At 38.9% G+C, this 23,440-nt stretch overlaps 1 protein-coding gene across 7 annotated transcripts in view; it reads left to right on the forward strand.

Annotated features, from left to right (window-relative positions):
- SUSD1 (sushi domain containing 1) overlaps positions 1–23,440 on the forward strand; it is a 48,434-nt gene that overhangs the window by 15,190 nt on the left and 9,804 nt on the right. For 5 of the 7 annotated variants that reach the window (XM_062624276.1, XM_062624279.1, XM_062624273.1 and 2 more), the window contains 6 exons: positions 4,536–4,630; positions 6,042–6,231; positions 7,202–7,296; positions 8,404–8,590; positions 19,613–19,706; positions 20,786–21,041. In XM_062624276.1, coding sequence (XP_062480260.1) covers positions 4,536–4,630; positions 6,042–6,231; positions 7,202–7,296; positions 8,404–8,590; positions 19,613–19,706; positions 20,786–21,041 — 917 coding nt within the window. Of the gene's footprint in view, positions 1–4,535; positions 4,631–6,041; positions 6,232–7,201; positions 7,297–8,403; positions 8,591–19,612; positions 19,707–20,785; positions 21,042–21,728; positions 22,084–23,114; positions 23,155–23,440 lie in introns of those variants that run through there. The other 2 variants (XM_062624280.1, XM_062624275.1) reach the window with 2 other exon arrangements.

The raw sequence follows: 23,440 nt of genomic DNA on the forward strand, positions 1-23,440 counted from the left end.
CAGAAGTTGTCTTTAAAATATTGTTTGCACTTGTTTCATTTCTCTATCTGAACATAAGTGTGGTACATGTTAATAGCAGATGGCATTTGCAGCATCATTCACAGTTTTCACAGAATTGAACAGGAAAAACATACAAAAAAGCTAATATTTGGATTTTATTTTTTCCTAAATTGCATGTATGTGTGGGGATTGGTGGGAAGAGATTAGTAAATGAATTTGTACATGTGGATGCTCTTTTAGCTACTTGCAGAAGATGAAATGTTAGATTTGAGCTGATTCTATCTGATTTCTGATAAATACCATCTTCCCATGCAAGTCCAGAAATACTTCACTGATAAGATGTATCTCAAGCTGAGGTCAGTTGTAGTTAAGGGCTCTTTCAATTGAGGACTGATGGATTGTATATGTGAAAGAAGTCATGTGGTTTTAAACATAAAGTTTAAACGTAAAGTTCTCTCTGAGTTAAGGTTTAAACATAAAGTTCTCTCTGAGTTCAGGTTTATTTCTGAATCAGCAAATAATAACACTGAGTACTAGGACCTAAACTTGCAGAGGATAAGTGAAGGATTAAGGTTGGTCTTCCTAGAACAGGGTTAAGGCAGAAGAGCGTAACACTACAGGCATTAATGCACTGGCTGTAATTACTATGATTTTCCCACTTGCTCATGCATAGAGAGAACCCCTCCTTCCTAGCAGAGCTTTTAACGGTGAAGTAAAGAAGACTGAGATGTCCACTCTGTGTTTTCCTTTTTAGAAATAATCTCTTTGGTATTCTTAACATCAACTTTCTTAACATTGTCGTCCTCTAGTGGTCACTGAATCCCTTTGACGCTCACTTTTTGTATTCTCCCATTTGTGTTCTGTTTCCCAGTACCTGTCTTTCCTCGCTATTTGCATCTCTGTACCCTCTCCCAAATTTGCCTTTCAGTATTTGACTCCTCCAGGATCTTTTTACAGCCTTCTGTTCTGGACTCCAGCCATTTGCATGTTGTTTCTAGGACCTTATCCCTTGGCATGTGAAGGAGATTGAGGTTAACGTGGAGGTCTGTGGAGCAGCAGTGACATCCAGTGGTCTTCTCGCTTAATCAAAAGATGAAATTTCTAGTGCTGAAGTATGGGTAAATTGAGGGTCTTCAGTCCTCCCATCTCATTTCTGAGTCTGAGTGAAAGCTCTTGATCAAAATCAGGTATGTTGAAGACTCAGCTGCTGAGGCCAGGCAGGTACAGAGAGTTCCTAGGCTCTGTAAGTCCCTGGTACTGTTAGATTTCACAGTAGAATTAAACTGTCAGAAAACCTGGGGCCCTTTAGGTGCGAAAATAGTTCTTTCAGAGATACTTTTGTGCTGTTACTGGGTACTGTGTTTAATCTATTGGGATTAGTGTTAAACCAGACACTTACTGTACATTTGATTATCCCTAGTGTATGATCAGTAAGAGTCAGGGAGAGAAAGCAGGCTCCTTAGAAAGTCGATAATGTTACAGTGTTTGCTCTGTGCATGCTTTTCATCCTCTTTCACTCCTCCCCTTTTAGAGTGGAAACTTCTGAGGAAAAGTCTGCCAGGTATTATTTGGATGTATAGTAATCGCATGGTGGCCTTACCCTTCTGAAAGTTCAGAAGGCATAACAGAAAAAGTGATGTAGATACAGAAAAAATTCTGTTAGTTCCTTCCAGGGAGACCACTTTGTAAGATTTCTTTCCTTGTCTTAATACATGGCATAATCACTTTTTTGTTGTTTGCTGCTTTCTTTTTCTTTATTTTTTTTTTTTCCCCATGAGTAGTTTATAAACTCATGAATCAAGTGCCTGATTTTCTTGCTGGGCAGTCTCAGAGATTACTTTTCTGGTTATGCATTTTGATTCAGATCTCATGGCTATGCAGACTTCTCCCTCTGGCTGTGGTCTGATGAGTTATTTTTGCCATCCAGTCTTTCAATAAAAATGTATCTGATTTAAAGAATACATCTGATGACAGCAGTGAGGAAACTGCCTAAAAAAGAACAGATGAGTTGATCTACCTGGCTGTGCTTTTTCTGTAAGGCATAAGCCAACTTTTCAGAGTGTAAATTAACACAGGTTTGTTGAGGGATGTATCTCTGGTTGCTACAACTCTACTCCACACAGGCTTAATTCTGTGGACTTCATTCTTTTTATCTAATGTTTGTTCTGAAAAGTTATTTTATAAACTCGTGAATCAAGTGCCTGATTTTCTTGCTGGGCAGTCTCAGAGATTACTTTTCTGGTTATGCATTTTGATTCAGATCTCATGGCTATGCAGACTTCTCTCTCTGGCTGTGATCTAATGAGTTAATTTTGCCATCCAGTCTCTCAATAAAAATGTATCTGATTTAAGAACACAACAGCTGAACATGCTTTTTTTGCTCTGTGTTGGTACAGAAGTCTTAATACTATGGAGTTTCTAGACATCACTGTGAAACATAATAATAAGTATCATTTAGAGACATCTAATCACACAGCCATGTGTGTGGAAATTTGTTCTGAAGGACATGCAGATTAATCCCTTCTGTTTCTAGAAGAGGAAGGTTTCAATAGCATTTCCATATTTAACCACAGTTTGGCGTTGGGGTAACAACAGGTCTAGGGAGTGGGGCATCTATTTTTTGAACATGTGGAGAGGGAGATATTATTAGAAAACAGTTTATGATGTTTTTTATAAAAAAAAGTGCTGCAAAATACTTAAGCAGTTACACTTTAGTTCTGAATGAACTGCCTGTATGTAGGAATTTTGGAGACTATTGATGTATTGATTTATTTCAGTGACGGTGTCTTGTCCATGTGCTCCATGTGAAATGGCGATTGAAGTTTACATACAGAGGAACGAGTGCCCTGAACTGTGCTTGCTTTTACAGCAGGACATTACTCCCAAGTATTGAGTGAATGTTTCTCAAGTATCTACCAAGGCTGTCATGTAAAATCCCTTAATTTTTTTCAGCAGCTAGTAAGGGCTTTTTAGCTTGGAGTGTGTATGAGGTTAGATTTGTATGACCCTGGTCTTGTAGTGGAAATAATAAGAAAATATGGTAGTAGGGCAAAGGAATGAATGTTTGAAGGCTGGTGAAAGAAAGAAGAGGAGCAAATACATTTATTGTCAGTCTGAATTGTGACCAGAAGAAGATTTGTAAGAACAAGCTCTGGGGGGATTCTTCATTACCTTGTCATGTGAAGGCAACTGCTCTGTCTGATGACAGCAGTGAGAGAATTGCCTGAAAAAAACATATGAGTTGATCTGCGTGGCTGTGTTTTTTCTGTGAGCCATAAGCCAGCTCTTCAGAGGTTTGTTGAAGGATGTAGCTCTGGTTTCTACAACTATACTCCACACATGCTTAATTCTGTGGGCTTCATTCTTTTAATCTAGCGTTTGTTCTGAAAAGCGTTTCACTGTGACTATGTTATATAATTTTATTTATAATAAAACAATGAAAAATGTTGACATCTTTTAAAAAAACAACCCAAACAGATAAGGAACCAAAGACATTAATTCAGCTACAAAAAGCTCTTTTCCAGTCTTACATAGAAGCTTTCTTGGACAGCTTTGATGCAGGTTGTTGTATTTAGAAGAGCATTTTTTTAAGTTTGTTGGCTTATAGGCAGGCTCTTAGACAGCTCTTTTAAATCTACACTACTTTTTTTATTTGCTGTTTAATGAGCCTTTTAATCCATGAGATCCAGTGGTCTACAAAGTCTTCAAGTTGACTTGTGAGTGGTTCATTCTTTAGAAGACAGATCATTGCATATCAAGAGATCCAGTCTCTGGCACACAGGTTCAACGAGAATACAGAATGGGTGGCAGTAGTGGAAGTGGGGTATTGTTTATTGTTCTTCATTTCAGGTGGTGTAATGCTGTCATAAGCAACATCAGCCAGAACTGTTGGAATACCTGTACGTGGTGCAAGTTCAGTGTATTATGCCTAGGAGGAAAGTATGAAGCAGAGCAAAATGTGTTTTCTCATTGACTATTTTGTCTGCATTGGTCACGTGGTATGAAAGATTCTAGTCTTCAGCATATGCTGAAAATCCTTGTGCAAGAAGCAGCACTGTTGTATATGTATGCTTTTATATAACAGAACATATTAGTGGTCTGATAGAGTTAATGAGCTTATTGCTTTGCTAAGAGGAAATTGTAATGTAGTTTTAATGTCCTCTTCAAAGTCATTAGGATTGAAATGTTCTACTAAAATGCAAGCCTAGCAAAATATTTTGTCTTCACTGGTCGGTAGTTTACTTAATGCTGATTCTGTGTTTAAGGACTTTGCAGTCATTTGTTTGGAACATACTTCTTCAGTTCGCCTTGTATTTTAATTTTAGCAGCTGACACACTTAAGGTAAAAATTGCTACCTACCTTCTGTCTGCGTCATTTTTTTTTTTTTTCAAGCGTGAAAAAGACCCCCACAAAAACAAACCAACAATTTCCCTCCTCCCCCAAACAGAGAAAAAGAAATAAACAATTGCTTCAAACATGTTAAGATTTGCATGAGAAATAACTTTTCATTCCATGTTCATGTTTTTGCTCACAGAGGAGGAATTATTCAGTAATTTGTCCATATTCAATGAAACGTGTGTGAAGTGGGAAAGGAAAACTGGAATACTAGGAGTGCAGAAAACATACACAGTAAGTGGGGCAGTATTTGAGTTTGGGAGTAGCTTTGTCCTGGTTAATTCTGGTGAGGCAGCAGTGGAGATTAGTTTTGTGGCTTTCTTTAATTGTTTCTCTTGCTCTTCCTTAGAAACCTAAAAGTGTTAGGAAAGAAACAAGTAGGTATCCTAAAGTTAGGTGAAAAACTCAAAAGTAAATCACCTAAATATCTGCTTGAAAGTATCTAAGAAGTGTTTCAGCACAACTTTGTTTTAGCGAAATTCTGTTGTAGAGCTCAAGGTCACATTGACATAGAAAACATTGCAAAACCTGGGCTCTGTCCCCCTCTGTGATGCAAACATTTCAAGTAAACAGTGTATCTATCACTTGCAGATACTGGATGTAAGTTGTTTTAGAAATGCAGGGTATACTGAAATACCATACTTTGCTCAAGAGGTTCAACTATCTTTTATTTGGACATTTTGGAACTGTTTTCCATGGAAATAGGAAACAACCTTGGTAACTATTTTTTACCCCATTTATAAACATAAGAATAAAAGTTAAGGTATAAATTCTCAGAAACAAATAGTTCAATCATTGTTGACAAAAGCCAGTGCAACATAAGAATTAGTATGTTTTGAGAATGACAAGATCCCAAGAAAGGTTGGGTTGGTTTTTTTGTTTTTCTGGTGGGGTTTTTTTGTGTGTTGTTTTGGGGGCTTTCTTTGTTTGTTTGTTTGTAGTTTTGGTGTGGGCTTTTTTTGTTTTAGTTTAGTTTTGTTCTGTTTGTTTTTTTTTTTAAGTGTACAAGTAGGGGGCAAAAGAAAAAGGATTTCCAGGATAGGGAAAATACTAAGGTTGAGTAATAATTTTGGAAAACAATCTGTCTTTCTCTTCCGGTGTTAAAATTTATTTTTAGTTTCTGTGCCTTTATGAGGGACTGCTGAGATGGAAAAGCCAAATTCCCAATTGGCCTAATGGTTCAAAAGTAGAGCTTTTCATATACCAGTGGCAACTGGCAAGCTGTGTATCTCTGATATAATGTGCTCTGTGCACATGCTTTTTCCTGAATTCAGCTATCTGCAGGATGCTTCACAATAGTGAAAACTGCGTATCAGTTTGTAGGCAGTACAAACTTATTAGTACAAACAAGTATTAGTTTGCACGTAGGTAGGCATAGGATGCATGCAGTAAAGTTCAGAACACAGTCTGGACCTGGACTGCCTTGAGCTCAACTAGATGAGTTAAGGATTAATTTATTAAGCCATCTTGTTGTACCAAAACAGTTAATCACAAGCTTTTTTTGTTTTTTGATTTTTTTTTTTTAATTGAGCTGATACTCTAAATCGGATGTAATCCTAGGTTCTCAAGGCTTAATTGAACTAGTATTCTGAATTTTGGAGAGCCACAACCACTTGTACCATCGTTTTTGTTAATCCTTCAATAGTTTCACATACTGGGCCAGAGATGGGATGAGAAGATGTTCTCAGAAGATGTGGTATTTAACATCACGACAAATGAAGATAATCCAAAGGTGTGTTTAGATCTCGACTCTGGCAGTAACTACGTGGTGAATATTACTACAATTTCTTCCACAGACATCCCTGTCTCAGTTATATTAGCAGTTCAAACAAAGGGTAGGTTGTGTTTTCTATTCTCTGTGCTTATAGAAGAATTTATTGTGCTGCAGAATTGACTGTTTTGAGTCTAGCAGACAGGATAACAGGTTGTCTCCTAGACGATCGCATTCTTTATGCTGGCTACACTCACATAGCCATCAGCAGCATTTTATTTTCCTGCAAGAGGTTTTTCTGCACACTGTGGCCATTGAATCTGTGAGCAAACATAGCAGTGGCAGTAAGTGCCCTTCAGAAAGGTTTGGCAAATTCACTTCTTCAGGATTTGTCTTCCGGCTCAGGCATGATTGGTGCAGTGGCATTCCTGGCTACATGCTGGAATTTCAGTCCGTGGTACAATGCTTACTGGTTTCTCTTCCTTGTCTTGAAAACCTATTCTCTGCCTATGGGAGGATTTGCTGTTGCTGAGCTGTATGATACTAATCTAAATGTGTGCATTATAGATAATGCTCCTACGTTTAGCAGTGATGAGCAGTGTTCTGGCAATTTTCCAGTAATTGTAGAGAAAACATGTTCTAATAGCAGGTTTCTGTAGCATTTTGGTCATGGAAACTTTAATCTTGCTGTCTGACATATTAATTCTGATGAACAGACCTTGAGAAATGTGTCAGATTGTTCTATGATAACTTTACTTGCATCAGAAGGTTCGAACCCCTGGAACATTCTGTCATTTTAACCTCCCTAAGTCTGGACAAATAAGTCATACCTTGATTTCCTGAACAGCATGCTTGGCTTTTCCAAAAGCCATTTTCCCTGGAAAATGTTTGTGCTTTATTTGCTGTGTTTGTTCATTCAAAAAGAAATCAGATTCTACCTCCTTCTCAGAACAGAATTAAAATAGCCCCCCTACCCCGTTTTGTTGTTTGTTTGTTTTTTTTTTTGTTGTTTAGTTTCCGCTGCTCGTATTCAATTAAGTTGAAGAGGTAAAGTTTTTGTAATAAATTGTTCCCATTTTTTATTGTCTTTACAGTAAAGGAAGCTTTCAATAATGTACTAATTTTTAATGATACCTGCTTGAAATGGCAGAGAAATGTCAGGGGAACTGATGTGGAAGACAGATATTCGGTAAGTGTATTTTGAATCTAGAAAACAATTGTAGCGATCACCTATGTGAAAAAAAAATTCAGACACTCACTGCTAGCAGTGTTCCTCATTCTAATAACAGCTCATAAAACCTCAGGGAGTAAGCTTGCACAGCAACCTTCAGCAAAGAAAGAAGCCACTATCCTCTTTTGTACTCTCCTATTTCTTGTTTATTTTTTCCCCCCTATTCTACTCTATTTTGCCCTTCCTATGCGTACTTTCAGCTTTGTCATGTTCAGGGCTCAGACAGCTTTATTCCAGTTCCACAAAGACAGTCCACTGCCTGGTGACAAGTCTTCAATCTTCTCTCATCCCAGGAGGGCATTTCTACATGAGCTGTCTCTGCCAGGACTCTTGACCATCTGCTGTTGTCTCAGATATCTGTGCTGAGGTGCTCAGAGATAATCTAGAAGCACAAGATCTATTTAGAGGAAAATTAACACATTATTAAAATACAGCAGGCATTTTAGTTTTCATTAACAGTAATGGTCATGAGAGGTCTTAATAATTTCATGATAATTTGGAACATCAACAACAAAACAAATACACACAAAATCCAACTGAAACAAAAAAAAACACAACAACCCCATGTCTGTAAGTTTGCCTGGAAACAGAGCTGTCTGTAAGCAGATCCTGGAGAGGGTATTTAGCATTTTGACATAGGTCAGAATGACTTGATTTTGACTTGCTGTTAGGGTCAGGCAAGCTGTTCATGTGAGGTTACTTCTGTAACTTTTCACCATTTGGGTGTACAATAGTGAAAATACACTATTACTGGAAGCCTGCATGTTAGCAGGAAATCAAGACTTAGAGGAAACCACATTATAATAAAAAAGAGGCTAGACTAGGAGGAGAAGAAATGAAAGAACTAGGACAATGTCAGAGATGGTCAAGAGGGACTGCAATTCCTATCAAATTTAGGAAACATTTGAATTTGAGTAACTGTCAGTGCCAACATTTTTTGCAGTCTCTATGCAGTGGTGTGTTTTTCTGCTCTTTCTTCTAATTTAGAGCATGACATGACTGAATGCAAGTGATTTTTTTTTTTTTAAACATTGGAATTTCCATGCTGTGATTGTTTCGTTACAGTTTCATGTGCAAGGCCAGCGTTGGTATCAGAAAGAGTTCTTTCATGAAATGATCTTCGACCTTACTACACACAAGCAGGCTCCAGAAGTTTGTTTTGATTTGCAGCCAGGCACCAATTACTCTGTTAATATTTCCATGGCAGCTTTGAATTTTTCATTGCTTGTTTCCATAACAACACAAATCACAGGTAAGTCCTGCCGTTTATGTATTTATAAAAGCACCTACTGGGTCTGCGAGGCTCAAGTGAAACAGCATGGTTGACTTAGTATTGTATGGTGGGTTGTTAAAGTGCTCTTTCCACGCTCAAAATTTTCTGCTGTTTGTTTTCACAAATTTCATATTGTTAATAGTCCAGCAGCAGAAGAGGGAGAGAAATGAGGGTGGAGTGTTTGGCACAGCAGAGATAAGGATGGTTTGGTGGGTTAGACAGAAGATTGGTATCTAGAGGAGCCTTCATTGTAGAGGCTAAGTCACTTTTTCAGTAGAAGTTCTCTCCACTGTGGAGATAGTAGCACAACTACACTTCCTATGGGTGTTTTTAACAACAGATTCTCACTAAAGTCTGCAAGGATCCAAAGTGCATAGAGTCCTGCAAGTACCTCAGACAGATACCTTAATCTCTAATTAGTAGAGTACAAAACATGAAAGGCATTTGAGCAAATAACATTCTGTAGGGAGAGTCTCAGCTTCACTATTTAGCAAGATATTCTTATGGCACTGAAATGCTACAATAAAAACTGTGTGTCATTTTTTAGCTCTTTTTTTTTGTTTAGAACAGTTTTACACAATCCCAGTGCTGTCAGATTTTTTGTATTAGGTTGTGAAGTGTAGTGTTTGGTGCTAGTATCATTCTTCGCATTGGGGCCACAAATTGGAACGGCAAGAAACATGAAAATTCTCTGAATGCCTTTAACTCTGATCAGCCACTAGATGGAACCAGTTCTCTTCGATTGCTTACGAAGTCCACCCACCATGGGATTGTGATGGTTTTGAAATGGATAAATGACCATATTTTTAACAGTGAATGTAAAGTTTTTAAGTGTCATGAAAGGCAGAACATCCCTTTAAACATCTTTAAGTTTCTTAAAGCTACTGTTTAGGATATACAATGACCTGGGGGTTTTGTGGGGATTTGGCAATGAAATTACACAATTAGTTTTTGGAAGTTGACTTGCTGTCACTCAGAAGTAGCATCCATGAGTTCATGAGTATATGTAGCTTTGTATAAGCTAATAAGCTGTCTCAGAATTTGGTTGACTGAGGTAATTTTTGAATACATACTCAGAGTAAAGATATAGCTCTGTACTCTTTCATCCTGTGATATTTCCTAAACTCTGCAAGATTGCATCATGTCACTTACTCAGCAGAGCTCTAGAGAGCACTTTGCAGCAGGTGCTATGTGAAGTGGTATTCGTGCAGCTGGCATGTTTCCCTCTCTGCTGACTTAGTGCTTAATAAATGTACATGCACAGCCCCAGAAAATGTCTTCATGTAAAAGTTAGGTCACTTAGAAGATCCTGCTATGCGAGCCATTTTGTATCTGGTAGGTAGTTTTTTCAATAAGCAATAAAAGATAGGTGCTGTTCTGTCATTAGGAATCTTCATCCAAAACTTGTCATGCAGACAATTCATATTGTGGGTTTTTCTTTTTAATAGAAGCCAAAAAATAAAAATAGGTGTGTTTTTTTTTTTTTTGGTGGTTGAAATTGAGTGAAAATTAAAAAGCTAGCAGTGATCATGCTGCAAAGCTCACCAAATAATGAGAATTTTCAAAAGTGTTGAATTTGTTGCTATTTCAGTTTAACTAAGATGAAAATGATAGAGTTAATATAATTTTTCTGGCAGTGTCCCTTTGACTTCTGTGCCTTATGTTTTGGGAATTGCATTATCTATACAAGCAACTTTATTTATATAAAAGTAGTTTTAATTTTAGAGTAGGCATATAATTTGCTTCTTCATTTGTCCAATTATTTTGTAATCATGTATGTTGTTATACCAGATGGTTGTGTTTCCATGGTGGGTGGAATGATCTCATCTGCCACCTTAAGCCTGAAACGTGTTTTTTGGCTCTGTTGGGTTTCTGGCTAAATGGTACTGTATAAGTGTAAGATATTCCTGAAGCAAAGAGGCTCTAAGGAACCTGAGGCTTACAGAAGTGTTTCACTGTTAATGTACTGGAGGTGGCCTCATTCGTTGTCCAAGGTTTCATACAGCATCCTTTAACAAATGCACCATCAGTTGGTCTGTTTCCCCATCTGGGGGCAAATCCAGATGTTGCGCCTCCTTGTCTTCCACATGCTTCCCACATTTTGAGACTTTGGGAAATCTTGACTGTAGAGTTTGAACTGCTGTGAAGAGGCATGTCCCAGGCAGTTGAATGAACACTGCCTAAGAGACTTAATTTCCTGACAAGGATAGACATCTGTAAATTATTAAAGACTGCTGCAGAATACAGTAAGCATGTAAATGTTAGCCATAAGTCTTTGCCTTTTTTCAAAAAGGAAGATTTGAAAATGCATGTTAAGAAAGCTATTTCTATATGCTGAATATCTGTATCTACATTTGTATCTCCTTTGAATGAGGATATGTTACATCCATAGTATTTCTAAGGGAAAAAAGCAAGCACATGGGACTTAAAAGCCTGCTTTTATCCCTGGCAAGTAGCAGCCTTTAAAAATAGTTCCGTGCTGAATACAAAATTGATGTTGCCCATCATCTTGTGGATGGTAAGTGTACTCTAGCAAATGCTTCATGGATCATTGAAATTCTACTCCTTTCATACTTCCAGCAACAGGCATCTTGCACAGTCTTTTATGTTGTCTTAGCTTATTTTAGACAAGCTCTCAGCACCTCTCTACTTAAGACATCGAGTCAACTATGAAAAATGATTACACAATGATTATATTGTAGTTGTAAAAAGATGGTAGCAAGTTTGTCTTTTAAGCAAGAGGGTTCGTGTCTGTTTCCAAATAAGGAAAAGAGTGTCTTGTGGGTGTACTTTTTCATTCATTACTTCTGTTGGGATTTACTCACACATGGCTTTGTTCCTTTTCCTTTGTGAAGACCATTTGTTAGAGGTTTTCACATATAAATTTAAAAAGACATAATTTTGAAACCACTTTCAAGTGTTTGAAAAACCAAATAATAGAGAAAGATGTAATGCTTTTGCTTCTAATATCCTAAAAGAAACTTCTTCAGTTGAGCTGTTTTAAAATACTGTTGATGTTTGAATCTGTTTATATCTGCAGGATATGTATCTGCAGGCCACATACTCTTGTGTGTGTATACTCTCTCTCTTATTATGAACACATAAGTCAGAAAGTAGGCTTGCAAGCAGAGAGTCTAGAAAGTGACTTGAATTAGAATTAATTCTGTCATGTACTGAGTATAATCTTATGGAGCCCTGCACTTTCATCTGAGTTTGTGAGAAACATACTACATTATAGATCAGGTTGCGATGACTAATTTGTTTGCTTGCCCATAGATGTACACACAAACAGAAAAGATGTTATTGTTCTGCTCTGTTTGTATGATGAAAAAGATTTACCCTCATCCTTTCATAGGAGGACTTCTTTAAAGTCTGGGAAAAGATGGACAAAACAAATTACTCTGCAGTGAGGAAGTGAAAGGCTGTTGGAGAGCTCTTAGCCTGAGATTTACTCTGACAGCATATCATGTTCCTTCAGAGAGACAGTCCATAATAGTGTGCAGCTTCAAAGCACCAGTATTGCAGAGGAGGGAGTTTCTGATTTATGTAATAGCGAACGTGAGGTGATTAAAACCTGAGTCTGGTTTATTTATTTTTATTTTTAATGTAAGGAGGAAATTAGCTGCCAATCCTGTAAACACTTTCATAGAATCATAGAATAGTCAGTGTTGGAAAGGACCTTAAGATCATCAAGTTCCAACCCCCCTGCCATGGACAGGGACACCTCACACTAAACCGTATCACCCAAGGCCTCGTCCAGCCTGGTCTTGAAAACTGCCAGGGATGGAGCATTCACAACCTCCCTGGGCAACCCATTCCAGTGCCTCACCACCCTCACAGGAAAGAATTTCCTCCTTATATCCAATCTAAACTTCCCCTGTTTAAGTTTTAACCTGTTATTCCTTGTCCTGTCACTATAGTCTGTAGTGAAGAGTCCCTCACCAGCATCCTTACAGGCCTCAGTCAGATACTGGAAGGCTGCTGTGAGGTCTCCACACAGCCTTCTCTTCTCCAAGCTGAACAGCCCCAACTTTCTCAGCCTGTCTTCATACGGGAGGTGCTCCAGTCCCCTGATCATCCCCGTGGCCCTCCTCTGGACTTGTTCCAACAGTTCCATGTCCTTTTTATGTTGAAGACACCAGAACTGCACACAATACTCCAGTTGAGGTCTCACAAGAGCAGAGTAAAGGGGCAGGATCACCTCCTTTGACTTGCTGGTCACGCTCCTTTTGATGCAGCCCAGGATCCGGTTGGCTTTCTGGGCTGCAAGTGCACACTGCCGGCTCATGTTCATTTTCTCATCAACCAGCACTCCCAAGCCCTTCTCCGCAGGGCTGCTCTGAATCTCTTCTTTGCCCAACCTGTAGCTGTGCCTGGGATTGCTCCGACCCAGGTGTAGAACTTTGCACTTGGCATGGTTAAACTTCTTAGGGTTGGCATCAACCCACCTCACAAGCGTGTCGAGGTCCCTCTGGATGGCATTCCTTCCCTCCAGCATACCAACCAAACCACACAGCTTGGTGTCATCGGCAAACTTGCTGAGGGCGCATACATTTCATATGTATGTTCATGCATGCACTTTGTATTCCTATGCAGACTGTACAAATGCATGATACTTAAGTTCATATCCATGCCTCCATTATCTAGTCCAGTCCCTCCTACAGTGAGCTGGGACATCTTCAACTAGACCGGGTGGCTCAGAGCCCTGTGAACACAACTTTGAACACTTCCGGGGATGGGGCACCTACCACCTCTGTGGGCAATCTGTGCCAGTGTTTCCTTACCCTCATAATAAAAAATTTATTCTAATACCTAGTCTGAATCTCCCCTTTTTCAGTTTAAAACCATTACCCCTTGTCCTTTTGTAACAAGCCCTGCTAAGAAGTGTCTCCCCATCTTTCTTACAAGCCCCTTTTAAGGCCACAATAATATCTCCCTGAAGTCTTCGCTTCTCCAGGCTGAAAAAGCTCAACTCTCTCAGGCTTTCATGATAAGAGAGGTGTTCCAGTCCTCTGATCACTTCTGTGGCCCCCTCTGGACCCTCTCCAACAGAACCATGTCTTTCCTGTACTAAGGACTCCAGAACTGAATTCCGTATCTATGTGGGTTCTCACGAAAGCGGAATAGAGGGGGATAATTACTTCCCTTGACCTGCTGGTCATGCTCCTTTGGGTGCAGCCCAACATACAGTTGGCTTAATGGGCTGCAAGACCACGTTGAAGGCTCATGTCCAATCTCTCATCCACAAGCACCCCCAAATCTTCATCCCTCAGCCTGTATAGGTACCAGGTTGCCCTGACCCAGGTGCAGGACCTTGCACCTTGGCATTGTTAAACCTGATGGCATTTGCAGGGGGCCACTTCTCAAACCTGTCCAGGTCCCTCTGGATGAAACCCCTTCTCCTCAGGTGTTTCAGCTGCAACAACTCAGCTTGGAGTCATCAGACCCAGGGCTTAGATCCCAACAGTTTACTAAAGCTCAGTTGCTCGCAGCTCCACTTTCTGTTTTGCTGAGCTGCTGACAGCGCTACCTTTCATTGACTTCAGCATTACCTGTGTAAGACAGCAAGGCTTACTGAAGCAGTTAAACACATCTGAAAACGCGTACCCCATCTCCTTTGTGAGGAAGCAAGGAAACGCTTTCTATTTATGCTCTGCCTGGCTCTAAAAAGTCACTCAGGAAGCCTTGAAGTTGGTTGTTTCTGGGCACAGCTGAGCTTTGGATCCTCAGCAGGGAGAGGGCAAAGCAGCTGGGCAGCTGTTGCAGTTCCCATATCCTGGATCTTACCAGCCTGCTTGCCTTCCCATCCTGCCCACCCCAGTGTGGAGCAGTGCAGCGTGGGCTTTCCTGCTGCGGCTTACTCCCAGGTTTGCTCCTTGGCCCAGCATTGCTGTGATAGGAGCTGCAGGTCCTGCAGCTCTTGCTGCAATAAGGGGGCAGTGCCGGTGAGTGCCTCTGTCAGCGTGAAAGCTGCAACCAGCAAACTCTTCCCCAGCCTGCCACTACAAGGAACTGAGTTGATTTCCATACTGTTTGCTTTTGGGTGGATGTTTCACAGATGAGAAGGAAGAAAAAGTGCATTTCCTCATGCCTCTTAGCTGAACAGGCCCCTTGCTGCGTGTTCTCTGGGCAGAGTTTCCTGCTCTCGCATGGCCAGTGCTGTTTCAGTGCCTTCCCCTTTGTGTGTCTGAAGAGCTGCTCATCCCAGTGTCACATGTCCTGTCCAGCCAGGGACAGGACTTTTTGCAAAGCAGAGCTCAGTATCACACAATGCAGAAGCCAAACCTGCAGGAGGCAAAACAGCAGCACGGCCAGCAGAGCTTTGCCTGGCTGGTGGCATGGCAGTGGGCAGTAGTTCCCTTCCTGGTTTTACTGTCACCCTCGCTGAATTCGTACCTTTCCTATGGGGAACGGGAGAGTGTGTCGTTTAGCACAGATCAGGAGAACAAAGGTCACAGTCAGCAGAAGAAATCACATGAGTGAGATTTCCACAGATGACCAGTCTTTGAAGAAGGTTTATATGGTCATTTTGTGTTAGATGTGGTCTTGGTTTTTTCAAGCTTCTTCCTTTTGTCCCTTCTTTAAGTAATGTCTTTCTCCAAATTAAAAATGTCTTCTCACTCTTGTTAAGTGTGCTTAATACGTACAGTAAACTTTATTGGCTCTTCAGACAGTAATACATATGAACCTTTTCTATTTTATCTGTATCTCCTTCTTTTTTTTTTAATTTATTTTGTATTTTACAGCGCTGTTTTTTACTTAGTTGGTTAAAATTTAGTATTTTGGTCGTTAAGTCCCGAAATAACCATTAAAAAAAAATCACTTGTTTGAAGGAAATGATTGTCACCGAAACTGTGTTACTTCAGCTAGTACTTGGCCTTAAGAGGAATCTTTGATTTGATTTCCCTGATCTTGGGAAGAACTCTCTTGTTCATTTCTATTTGTATTTTTAAAGCTTTATCATCAACACAAAATAATGAAGGCAGTCTGTGAGGAGAGCGGTGCTGGCACCAAGCTGGCACCTTATTTTAATATGCTACAAATCATTCAGTTTAACAGGTTTTGTACATATCAATGTATAGGGTAGGATAAAAATAGATCTGTGCATTCATTTTTCTCCTTACTGTGTATAGCAAACTTACAACCTTTCTTGCATGCATTGTGTATTCAAAGCTAAGTAGTGTTGTCCCAGAGTTACAGGTTCAGAGCTGTACAAGTGGTCAGATGATGGGAAAGGCGTTAAATATTCTTGTTATCACTACTGGAGAATGTCACAGAACTGCCCGTCTTCCTTGTGTTGCAGCTGTTTGCCTGTGAAGTCTTCAGACTGCCATAGTAAATCATATTGGCAACAAACAGGAATTTAAAACAAGAAGTAAACAGTTCATTTCCAGGATTAAATGAAGAAAAAGCAGCTGTTCCATTGCTTTTACAGCAGCTAATAGGGAACTGCTAGGTTTTTCTGAAGGGCATGATTACAGTGAAGCTGGCTTTTCCTCCAGCTTTGAGTCATGTGCTGTATCCCAGGGCTGTTGCAATGAAATTCTTGGTGTGTACCTTCTTTCCTGTTGTCTGCCTTCACATTCAGAGACAAACTCAGCAAGTGCACTCTGACTGTGGAAGACAAGCCAGTATATGAAATGTCCAGGTGTTAGTAACATAGCATTGCTATGACAAGGAGGTGCTTAGAGTAGGGCCATCTTAGGACATATTTGCATTTCTTTCTATGTTCTTCTGTATTTACCTGGTGCTGCTACAGTTATGTTAGTCTGTTCTGCTGGTGAAGAGTTAAAAAATCCCAAAACCTTTAACAAAGACAACACTAGAACAGACTGGAGGATCTTGCTTTCTTCTTACAGTTCACTTAGTGCAAACACCCCTTCTTCGTAGCATTCCCCTTTTCCCTCCCACTGTTCTAGATGATGTTAAGTCAGTAATTTTTCCATTGGATTTTTAAATCTGGAACTTATGATGACCTCAGAGCAGACATTTTAAAAAAATGTTAAATTGTTGGAAAGGTGCTTTATTAAAAGTTCGCAGTGGACAAATACTTTGTAGGGAATAGCTCCTTCAGTTTCTTTTCTGGTTACTGAAACAAAAATTAAATTATTTCCTTTCATTCTTTCTCTTATTTCATCTGTTCACTTTTCTTACGAGAAGAGGCAGATTGCCTTTGGTGTGCTTGATATTTGTAGTAGTTTGTATTTCTTACCAACAACTAAAAATGGTAAAAGACTCCCAAGTGTTAAGAGCACACTGTGTGTGTGTGTGTGATGTAACATTTTGCTCTCTTTTGCCCACTTACTAGCACTGGCAGTACTGGATGGCTGCTTATTTTCATGTTCTGCATTTTTCCTATCAAATTACAGAAAATAAAAAGATGAAATTGTTACTAACTTAGCAGTCTTTCTGCCCTATGTTCACCCTTGCGCTGCTTATCTGGAAAAAAGGATTCAAAACTCTTGCATACAGTGCACATAATGTTTGTCATTAAAGAGGAAATTCTCAAGTTTTTCTTACAAATTGGAACATTCTCAAGACAAATTAATAACAGTGTCTCCTGCTGGTATTGGATGCCAAAAGAGAGGAAGGTAGGAGTAATGTACCAGATGAATCTACTTGGACAGATGTATTTGCCTTTCACACCGTCCTCTGGCAATGTATGTGCTGAGGAATGACCGAAATTATAGGCAGGGTTTACAGTTCTTAAGTTCCATTTGCTTATGTTTGCAAGGTGCAAAGGACAAAAAGGTTGCCAGACAAATATTATTTGTTTGTTCATTTTGTTCTGATAGAAATACTGACTATATATTTTTCAATATCAGCAGTTGCAGAAGTGTTGAAAAGACCCTCTGAAGTAAATACCATTTTCTGTTCTTGCAGGCAGCCATGCAATACACTTCATTAACTCAGACAACTATCTGAAAGAGTTTTCTGTCCTATCTCTGCTAGGGGAAGGCCACTGTAGAACATTAAGGCTTTCCTAGATATAAATCTTACTCTGATTTCAACCTTAAACTTTCCTAGCTGTTTACAGGAATTGAACTACTGGTAGTTCAGCTATAGCATGTTTTTGAAGAGGACCTGTTAAAGGCAGCTACCAGAGCAATTCAGTCGGCTAGGTAGGCTTTCAGGAGGTTCTCTTAAGAATGGTTTTTGCCAAGGGCAAAGTGGGTTTTTTCTTTTAGGGATGCTTCATATGGGCTGTTGTATTTATTTTGGGCATACTGTGCTTAAGTTGTTCCTTTCCCATGTTTTACCTGTTCAAAGCAAAGATCATGTAGGCCTTATTTCTCATAGGATACAAAGACCAGGTTTTGGTTCCCTTATACATGACAATTTCTCTTTTGTTTGACTCTTTCTTGCCATCCTCTGCACTGGTTTCACTTAGCTCTGTTGAACTGATGATTGGAACTTCAGACACTGTGAAACGACACACCTGGGCCCTCTGTGCCTCTAGTGTACTATTCTAGTGTTAGAGAAATCTCTTTCTTGTACTTTTTAGAGCAGTCTTTTTTCTTTTTTTTTTTTTCCCTGTGATCATTTTGGTTATAAACATTCATTCTGAGATGTACTGATACACTCTTCCTGCTACTCAAAGAAGCTTAGAATAGATAGGAATATATAGAGAGAATATATAGAATATATTTATAGTCCCAACTACTTCACCATTACGTACTTCATACTGGTGAATTTCATCCCATTTCTGCAAAACAGCTGTAAAGGTGATTCAGCTCTTCTTGCATAATGTCTCCATTCTGCTTTTGTTTTACACTAACATTGTTTAAGCAGCAGAATGCATCTGTATGCACAAGGATTTTGCACGATGATTGTTAGCAGAATGGCAGACTTGGCACTTACTTTAGTCTTGGAGGAACTCTTCTAGCAACTTTCCTGCATCCCAGTACTTCTGCTTCCAACATGGTGTATTTTGACAGCTCTTTATTTACCAGTTATTTACCCACTTAACATTTTTTCTCCTGCTGAACTAATGATTTCCTATATTTCAATATATATGTGCAGCAGTCCATATTCCAGCTGTTTGAAAACTCCATGTGTCTCAGCAAGACATCATTTTGTCTGATGTGTCTTAGCTTTGGCAGATCTTCATTGATTTACTTTTGTTTGCCTCCATGACATTGATTATTCTTTCTAACGGTGCTCTGAAGCTTTGTTTTTGTACATAAGCACTGCATTTGTTACTCTTTAGTCAGATACCACATCAGTAGCTTGATAGAGCAGTTTTCAAACAGCCTAGCCATACCTGTAAATATCTGTGCTAGTTCTTTCAGACTTCTGGGGTAGATAGTATCCATGCTTCACACTCTTGCCCCCTTGGTTGTACATACTGAATCTCTTTTCATTTTTGCTGCCAGGCTGATAGTGGTAATTTCCGTATCAGTGTGCAGCTGTCATCATTGCCATTGAAATTAGGGGAAGAAGCATTTGTTCCATTTTGGCCTTGATGCAAATTCCACTAGACCAAATTGGAGCTGTGTGTGTATCCATACTGAAATCCAGTTTAAGGCACTGGATATTGCCAGCTGACTGTGAGTACTAACTGAGAAAGTTGCTTTCTTGAAAGCACATTTGGCACGAACAGATACTCCTTTATTTCTTGTAGTGGGCTGTGTGCCTGGAGTTTCAACTTTTTCTTGTCCTTGACCGTTTCAGTTAGTTTAATAAATGATGCTGCTTCCTCCAACTGTTTCCTGTCTCAGTTGTCCATAGTCTACCATCATTTTGGGGCATCTCTGTTATTCCCAGTTAGCAGATACATATGTCAGTACAGAGGTTTGAGTTAGGGCTGCCATGCCATCATGCTCATATTCACTTTGTGTTTTCCTTGACCAGACTGTTCATGTTGCCTGCAGATTTCAGCTGTCAGGGGTTTGAGGCTCAGTTAACGTAGGAATTTGGGGGGGAAGAAATAGCTAGGAACCCTCATGCTGAAGTATTTCTAAAATCTCTCTGAAGTGCTGGTGTTTTTTTATTTTCTAGATCCCCCTTTCCCAGCTGTAGAATTTGTTGCAGTAACAGGTTCTGCACCTTTGCTCAGACTTCGGAAAGCAGAAGATCAAAATGGACCAGTCAGGTTTGTCTCTGTGCACTCTTCACCCTTTCAAAAAATATTCTGCAGATTTATGTTACTTACATATTGAAACTTTCTGTGGGAGTTAGATTGGTTTTGTTAGCAATGGGAGAAAACTTAAGCTGTAACTCCCAGTTTCTTTTCCCTTAGCAGAGTAGTATTTGGTTTCAGACTCTTCCCTGCTTTCTGAAGCAAAATTCTATGGTTTATAATTATGTGTTTTTGCTGTTGTTTTGTGGAATTTTTTTGTGTTTTTTTTTTTTTTTCACCTTTATCTGCAGTGAAACCACAGTAGATTTTTGTTGATGGATCCAAGCACAGGTCTACCTGTGTGATTTTTTTTTTTCCAGCAAACTCATGCAGCAGTACATTTGTTTTTTCTAGGAGCCAGAGAAAATGAACAATATCTGTATTTCGGCATATTCTGAAGTAGTGTTTTACTATTAGTGTATTACTGCCAAAATATGATTTACACCTTTCTAAGTGATGCTGTCGGTGATAAAAGGAAAAGGTAATTGTAATTCAACATTGCACTAGAACAGAAAATACTTGAAAGCTAATAACATTTCAGGATAGCATTGGTGTAACAACCTGGTACTTAAATCTTTCTATGGTTGGATACTATAGATAAAACACTGTTTTGAGATGTCTGAAGACAAATTTGATTTTGTTTTTTTTTTTTTGCAGATGATATCTGTCCTCTCATGCTTTAAACAGTATAACTTGTTTCATGGGCTCATTTTGTATGTATTGTTTCATAGGTGAACTTATGCATTAGATGAGAGGAGCAAAAGATAGCCTGCAATAACTCATTTCGATGCTCTTCTGAACATGAATGAACATGTAAAGTTAACATGTTTGTCGGGAGAACAAGCTCTGATCTGTTCATGCATTGCTTTTGTTCAAAATGTGATGGAACACACAGAGAAATATTTTAGTATGAAAATCATTTGTATTGGACATTGACAATAGAAGGCAGTTAAGATGTTACAAATATGTGTGAAAAGACATTGTGAATTAATGTATTGTGAATTAGTACATTGAAGTGAGAGCTAATGTTTACTTTTTTTGTTTCACTCTAGTTTTTATCAAGTCATTGTGCTTCCTCTGGATTTGCAGAGCACCTTTATTTGTGACTCCTTTGCTGCTGCAACTTTCTTTAGTAACACCGCTGATGTTAAAGGATATGTGGCAGCTGAATTTCTGGCGAAGGATGTTGCCGATAACATGCCAGTTTCTCTTGGAGACAGACATTACTACGGAAAATTCTATAATGCTCCTTTAAAGCTGGGAGAAGAGTATTGCGTGTTTTTAAGGGTAATAAGTGAATGGAATAAGGTAATGCATGTTTTAAAACCTTTCCTTTACACCTGTGGAATGAAATGTTGCTGGGAGAAGAAGAGGAAGATGTTAGCTTTGTGTTAAATTTTTTCATGATGTTGCAGGGATCGTAGTTGACAGATTACATCTGAAGGTCTTTAACACTTGTAATTCCTTACAGATATTATTGTAATGGTGGAGCAACTCTGAATGCCAAAAGGCAAAAATGGAAAAACCTAAAAATAAAGGGCCATCATAAATACTAGGATTGCAAATACCAAAAAGCTTTGGTTCCAAGCACTGCTTCTTTGAAATGGAACTTAAACCTGTGGCTCAAAGTACTGGTTTATCTTCAATTCTTATGCTCTTGTATTTTGTACAGCTGTTGGTATTAAGGAGTTAAGAAGTTCAGAATTATAAATTGAGGGTTGTTGGGTTTTGAGAATTTCTGAAAATCTGATTACTTAAGTAACTGAATTTTGATTCAAAAGTTAATATTTAGAAGTCTGCTTTTTAAAAATATCTGCTCTTTAATTGGCCCTCAATTATTAATACATGTGAAATCAGCATTTCTGTAATGGATTTTACTTGCGAATATATTCCCATTTGACACATTTCACATACAGACACATTTCTAATGTGTCTGTATCATAGACTCCTAACTAATCTTCTCATTTTATACTTCTATTTTCTGGCATCCTCCAGAGTCCCCTCTGGCTCCAGACCCTTTCATGCTGATAATGGTACAATTCGTACCATACTGCTGCAAAATCATGGCTTGGTTGTGACTTTTTATTGCCGTTATTTCTTAATATACCTTATGTATTTTCTTTGTGGTAAGGGTGGGAAAATCATTTCAGATAAAATTTTGTGGACACAGTTAAAGCAAGCTGTTCCCTTCCACTGAGTCCACATTCATTTATCCCTTGCTGAGATTTGGAGGCCCTCAGAAAGGTGTCTGCTGTGCAATATTTATTTTTCAAGATTTAAAATGCATATTTCAGTTGTGCAGGACAATAAAATGTGTTAAAAGGCTGGTCAGATGATCTGAGGAGATCATTGGGAAATTGGAGGATAATGAAAATTCGAAGATGATAGAAATTACTATTTTTCGTATTGATTAATTTGGCGATTGGAATACAGGGATAATAGAGACCAGGGGAGGATTTGGGAACAAATTGTAGAATCACAGAATGGTTAGGGTTGGAAAGGACCTTCAGATCATCTAGTTCCAACCCTCCTGACATGGGCAGGAACACCTCATACTAAACCATGTCACCCAAGGTTTTGTCCAACCTGGCAATGACTTCTTAAATGAGAATTTACTGTCATTATGATGAAAGCCTTACTTCAGTGTAACAACTTGTCCTTTGTATGAAAGTGTCCTTCTCCATGAGGGACTACTTAAATAACTCCGATCCATCGGTTATCTGTTTTAATCTCTAGTGATTACTTTATAGATTCCATGCTGTGCAGAGAGTCCAGGCTCATAGTGAAGGGCAAGAACTAAAAGACATGTTTGGAGTTTAAATTTATTTGAGAATAATTTCTTTAACATAGCTTTTGTTCAGTCTCAGCATCAGGTTTTTTTTATCAAACAATTTATGCCTGTAACAGAAGTAAAAGCAGGACTGTGGAAGGTGGAGATGACATGCAGTCTTTTCACGAAAAAAGCTGTGAGCTCTTTTGAAAATTGGAATCAAAGTGACTCCTGCTGTGAGAAAAGCCTGCTAAAATTAGCCTAATAAAAAGTCATCTGAGAAAAGTGCATATGCCTGGCAAAATGTTTTCTTGTTTCTGCAGAACTCTTTCAAGTGTACAGATGTGGAAGGAAAGGTTCTATCTCCAATTTAGATAACTGCGAATATCCAGACCCTAGAGCCAGCCTTTCATCAAAGCTCTATTTCTAATTCTGTCTTTGTAGTTTATAATCTTTACAGACAAGCTAGAGGCTGTTATCAGGGGAATAATAAATTCTACTCCAAATAGTAATAGTATACAGTATGTTGTGGATGGCTACTCTTGCCGAGGGTGTTAATGATAATAAATTCTTTTTATGCAAAACAGTGATTTTTATGTTTTCATTTTCAGGTGAGAACACAGTCCTGTGCTATTTGGGCACAAATTAAAAGTAAGTCGATTTTTCCTTCAAAGAGAAAACAGAAGTTGTCATGGCTGTGCTTGACAGCGTGATCTAATAGTTGCTGTGGCTGTTTCTAAATTTGCCATTAATTTTTGGTTGACTGTGAGGAGTGGAAGGGTTAGTGGCAGAAAATGTGTAAACATTCGCCTCACCTAACAAAGGAAATGGCACCACTCCCTAAAGACTAAATTGTGCTTTTGAGTTGGAAGACTTGCAGATTGGTGTTTGGAAATGCAGTGACATTGAAAAGTGAGACAGTACTTTGGAATGAGAC

The sequence above is a fragment of the Pezoporus occidentalis genome, unplaced genomic scaffold (genome assembly GCF_034315485.1).
Source record: "Pezoporus occidentalis ecotype Australia unplaced genomic scaffold, CSIRO_AGI_Poc_V1 ctg264, whole genome shotgun sequence".
In the NCBI taxonomy this organism is placed as follows: Eukaryota; Metazoa; Chordata; class Aves; order Psittaciformes; family Psittacidae; genus Pezoporus; species Pezoporus occidentalis.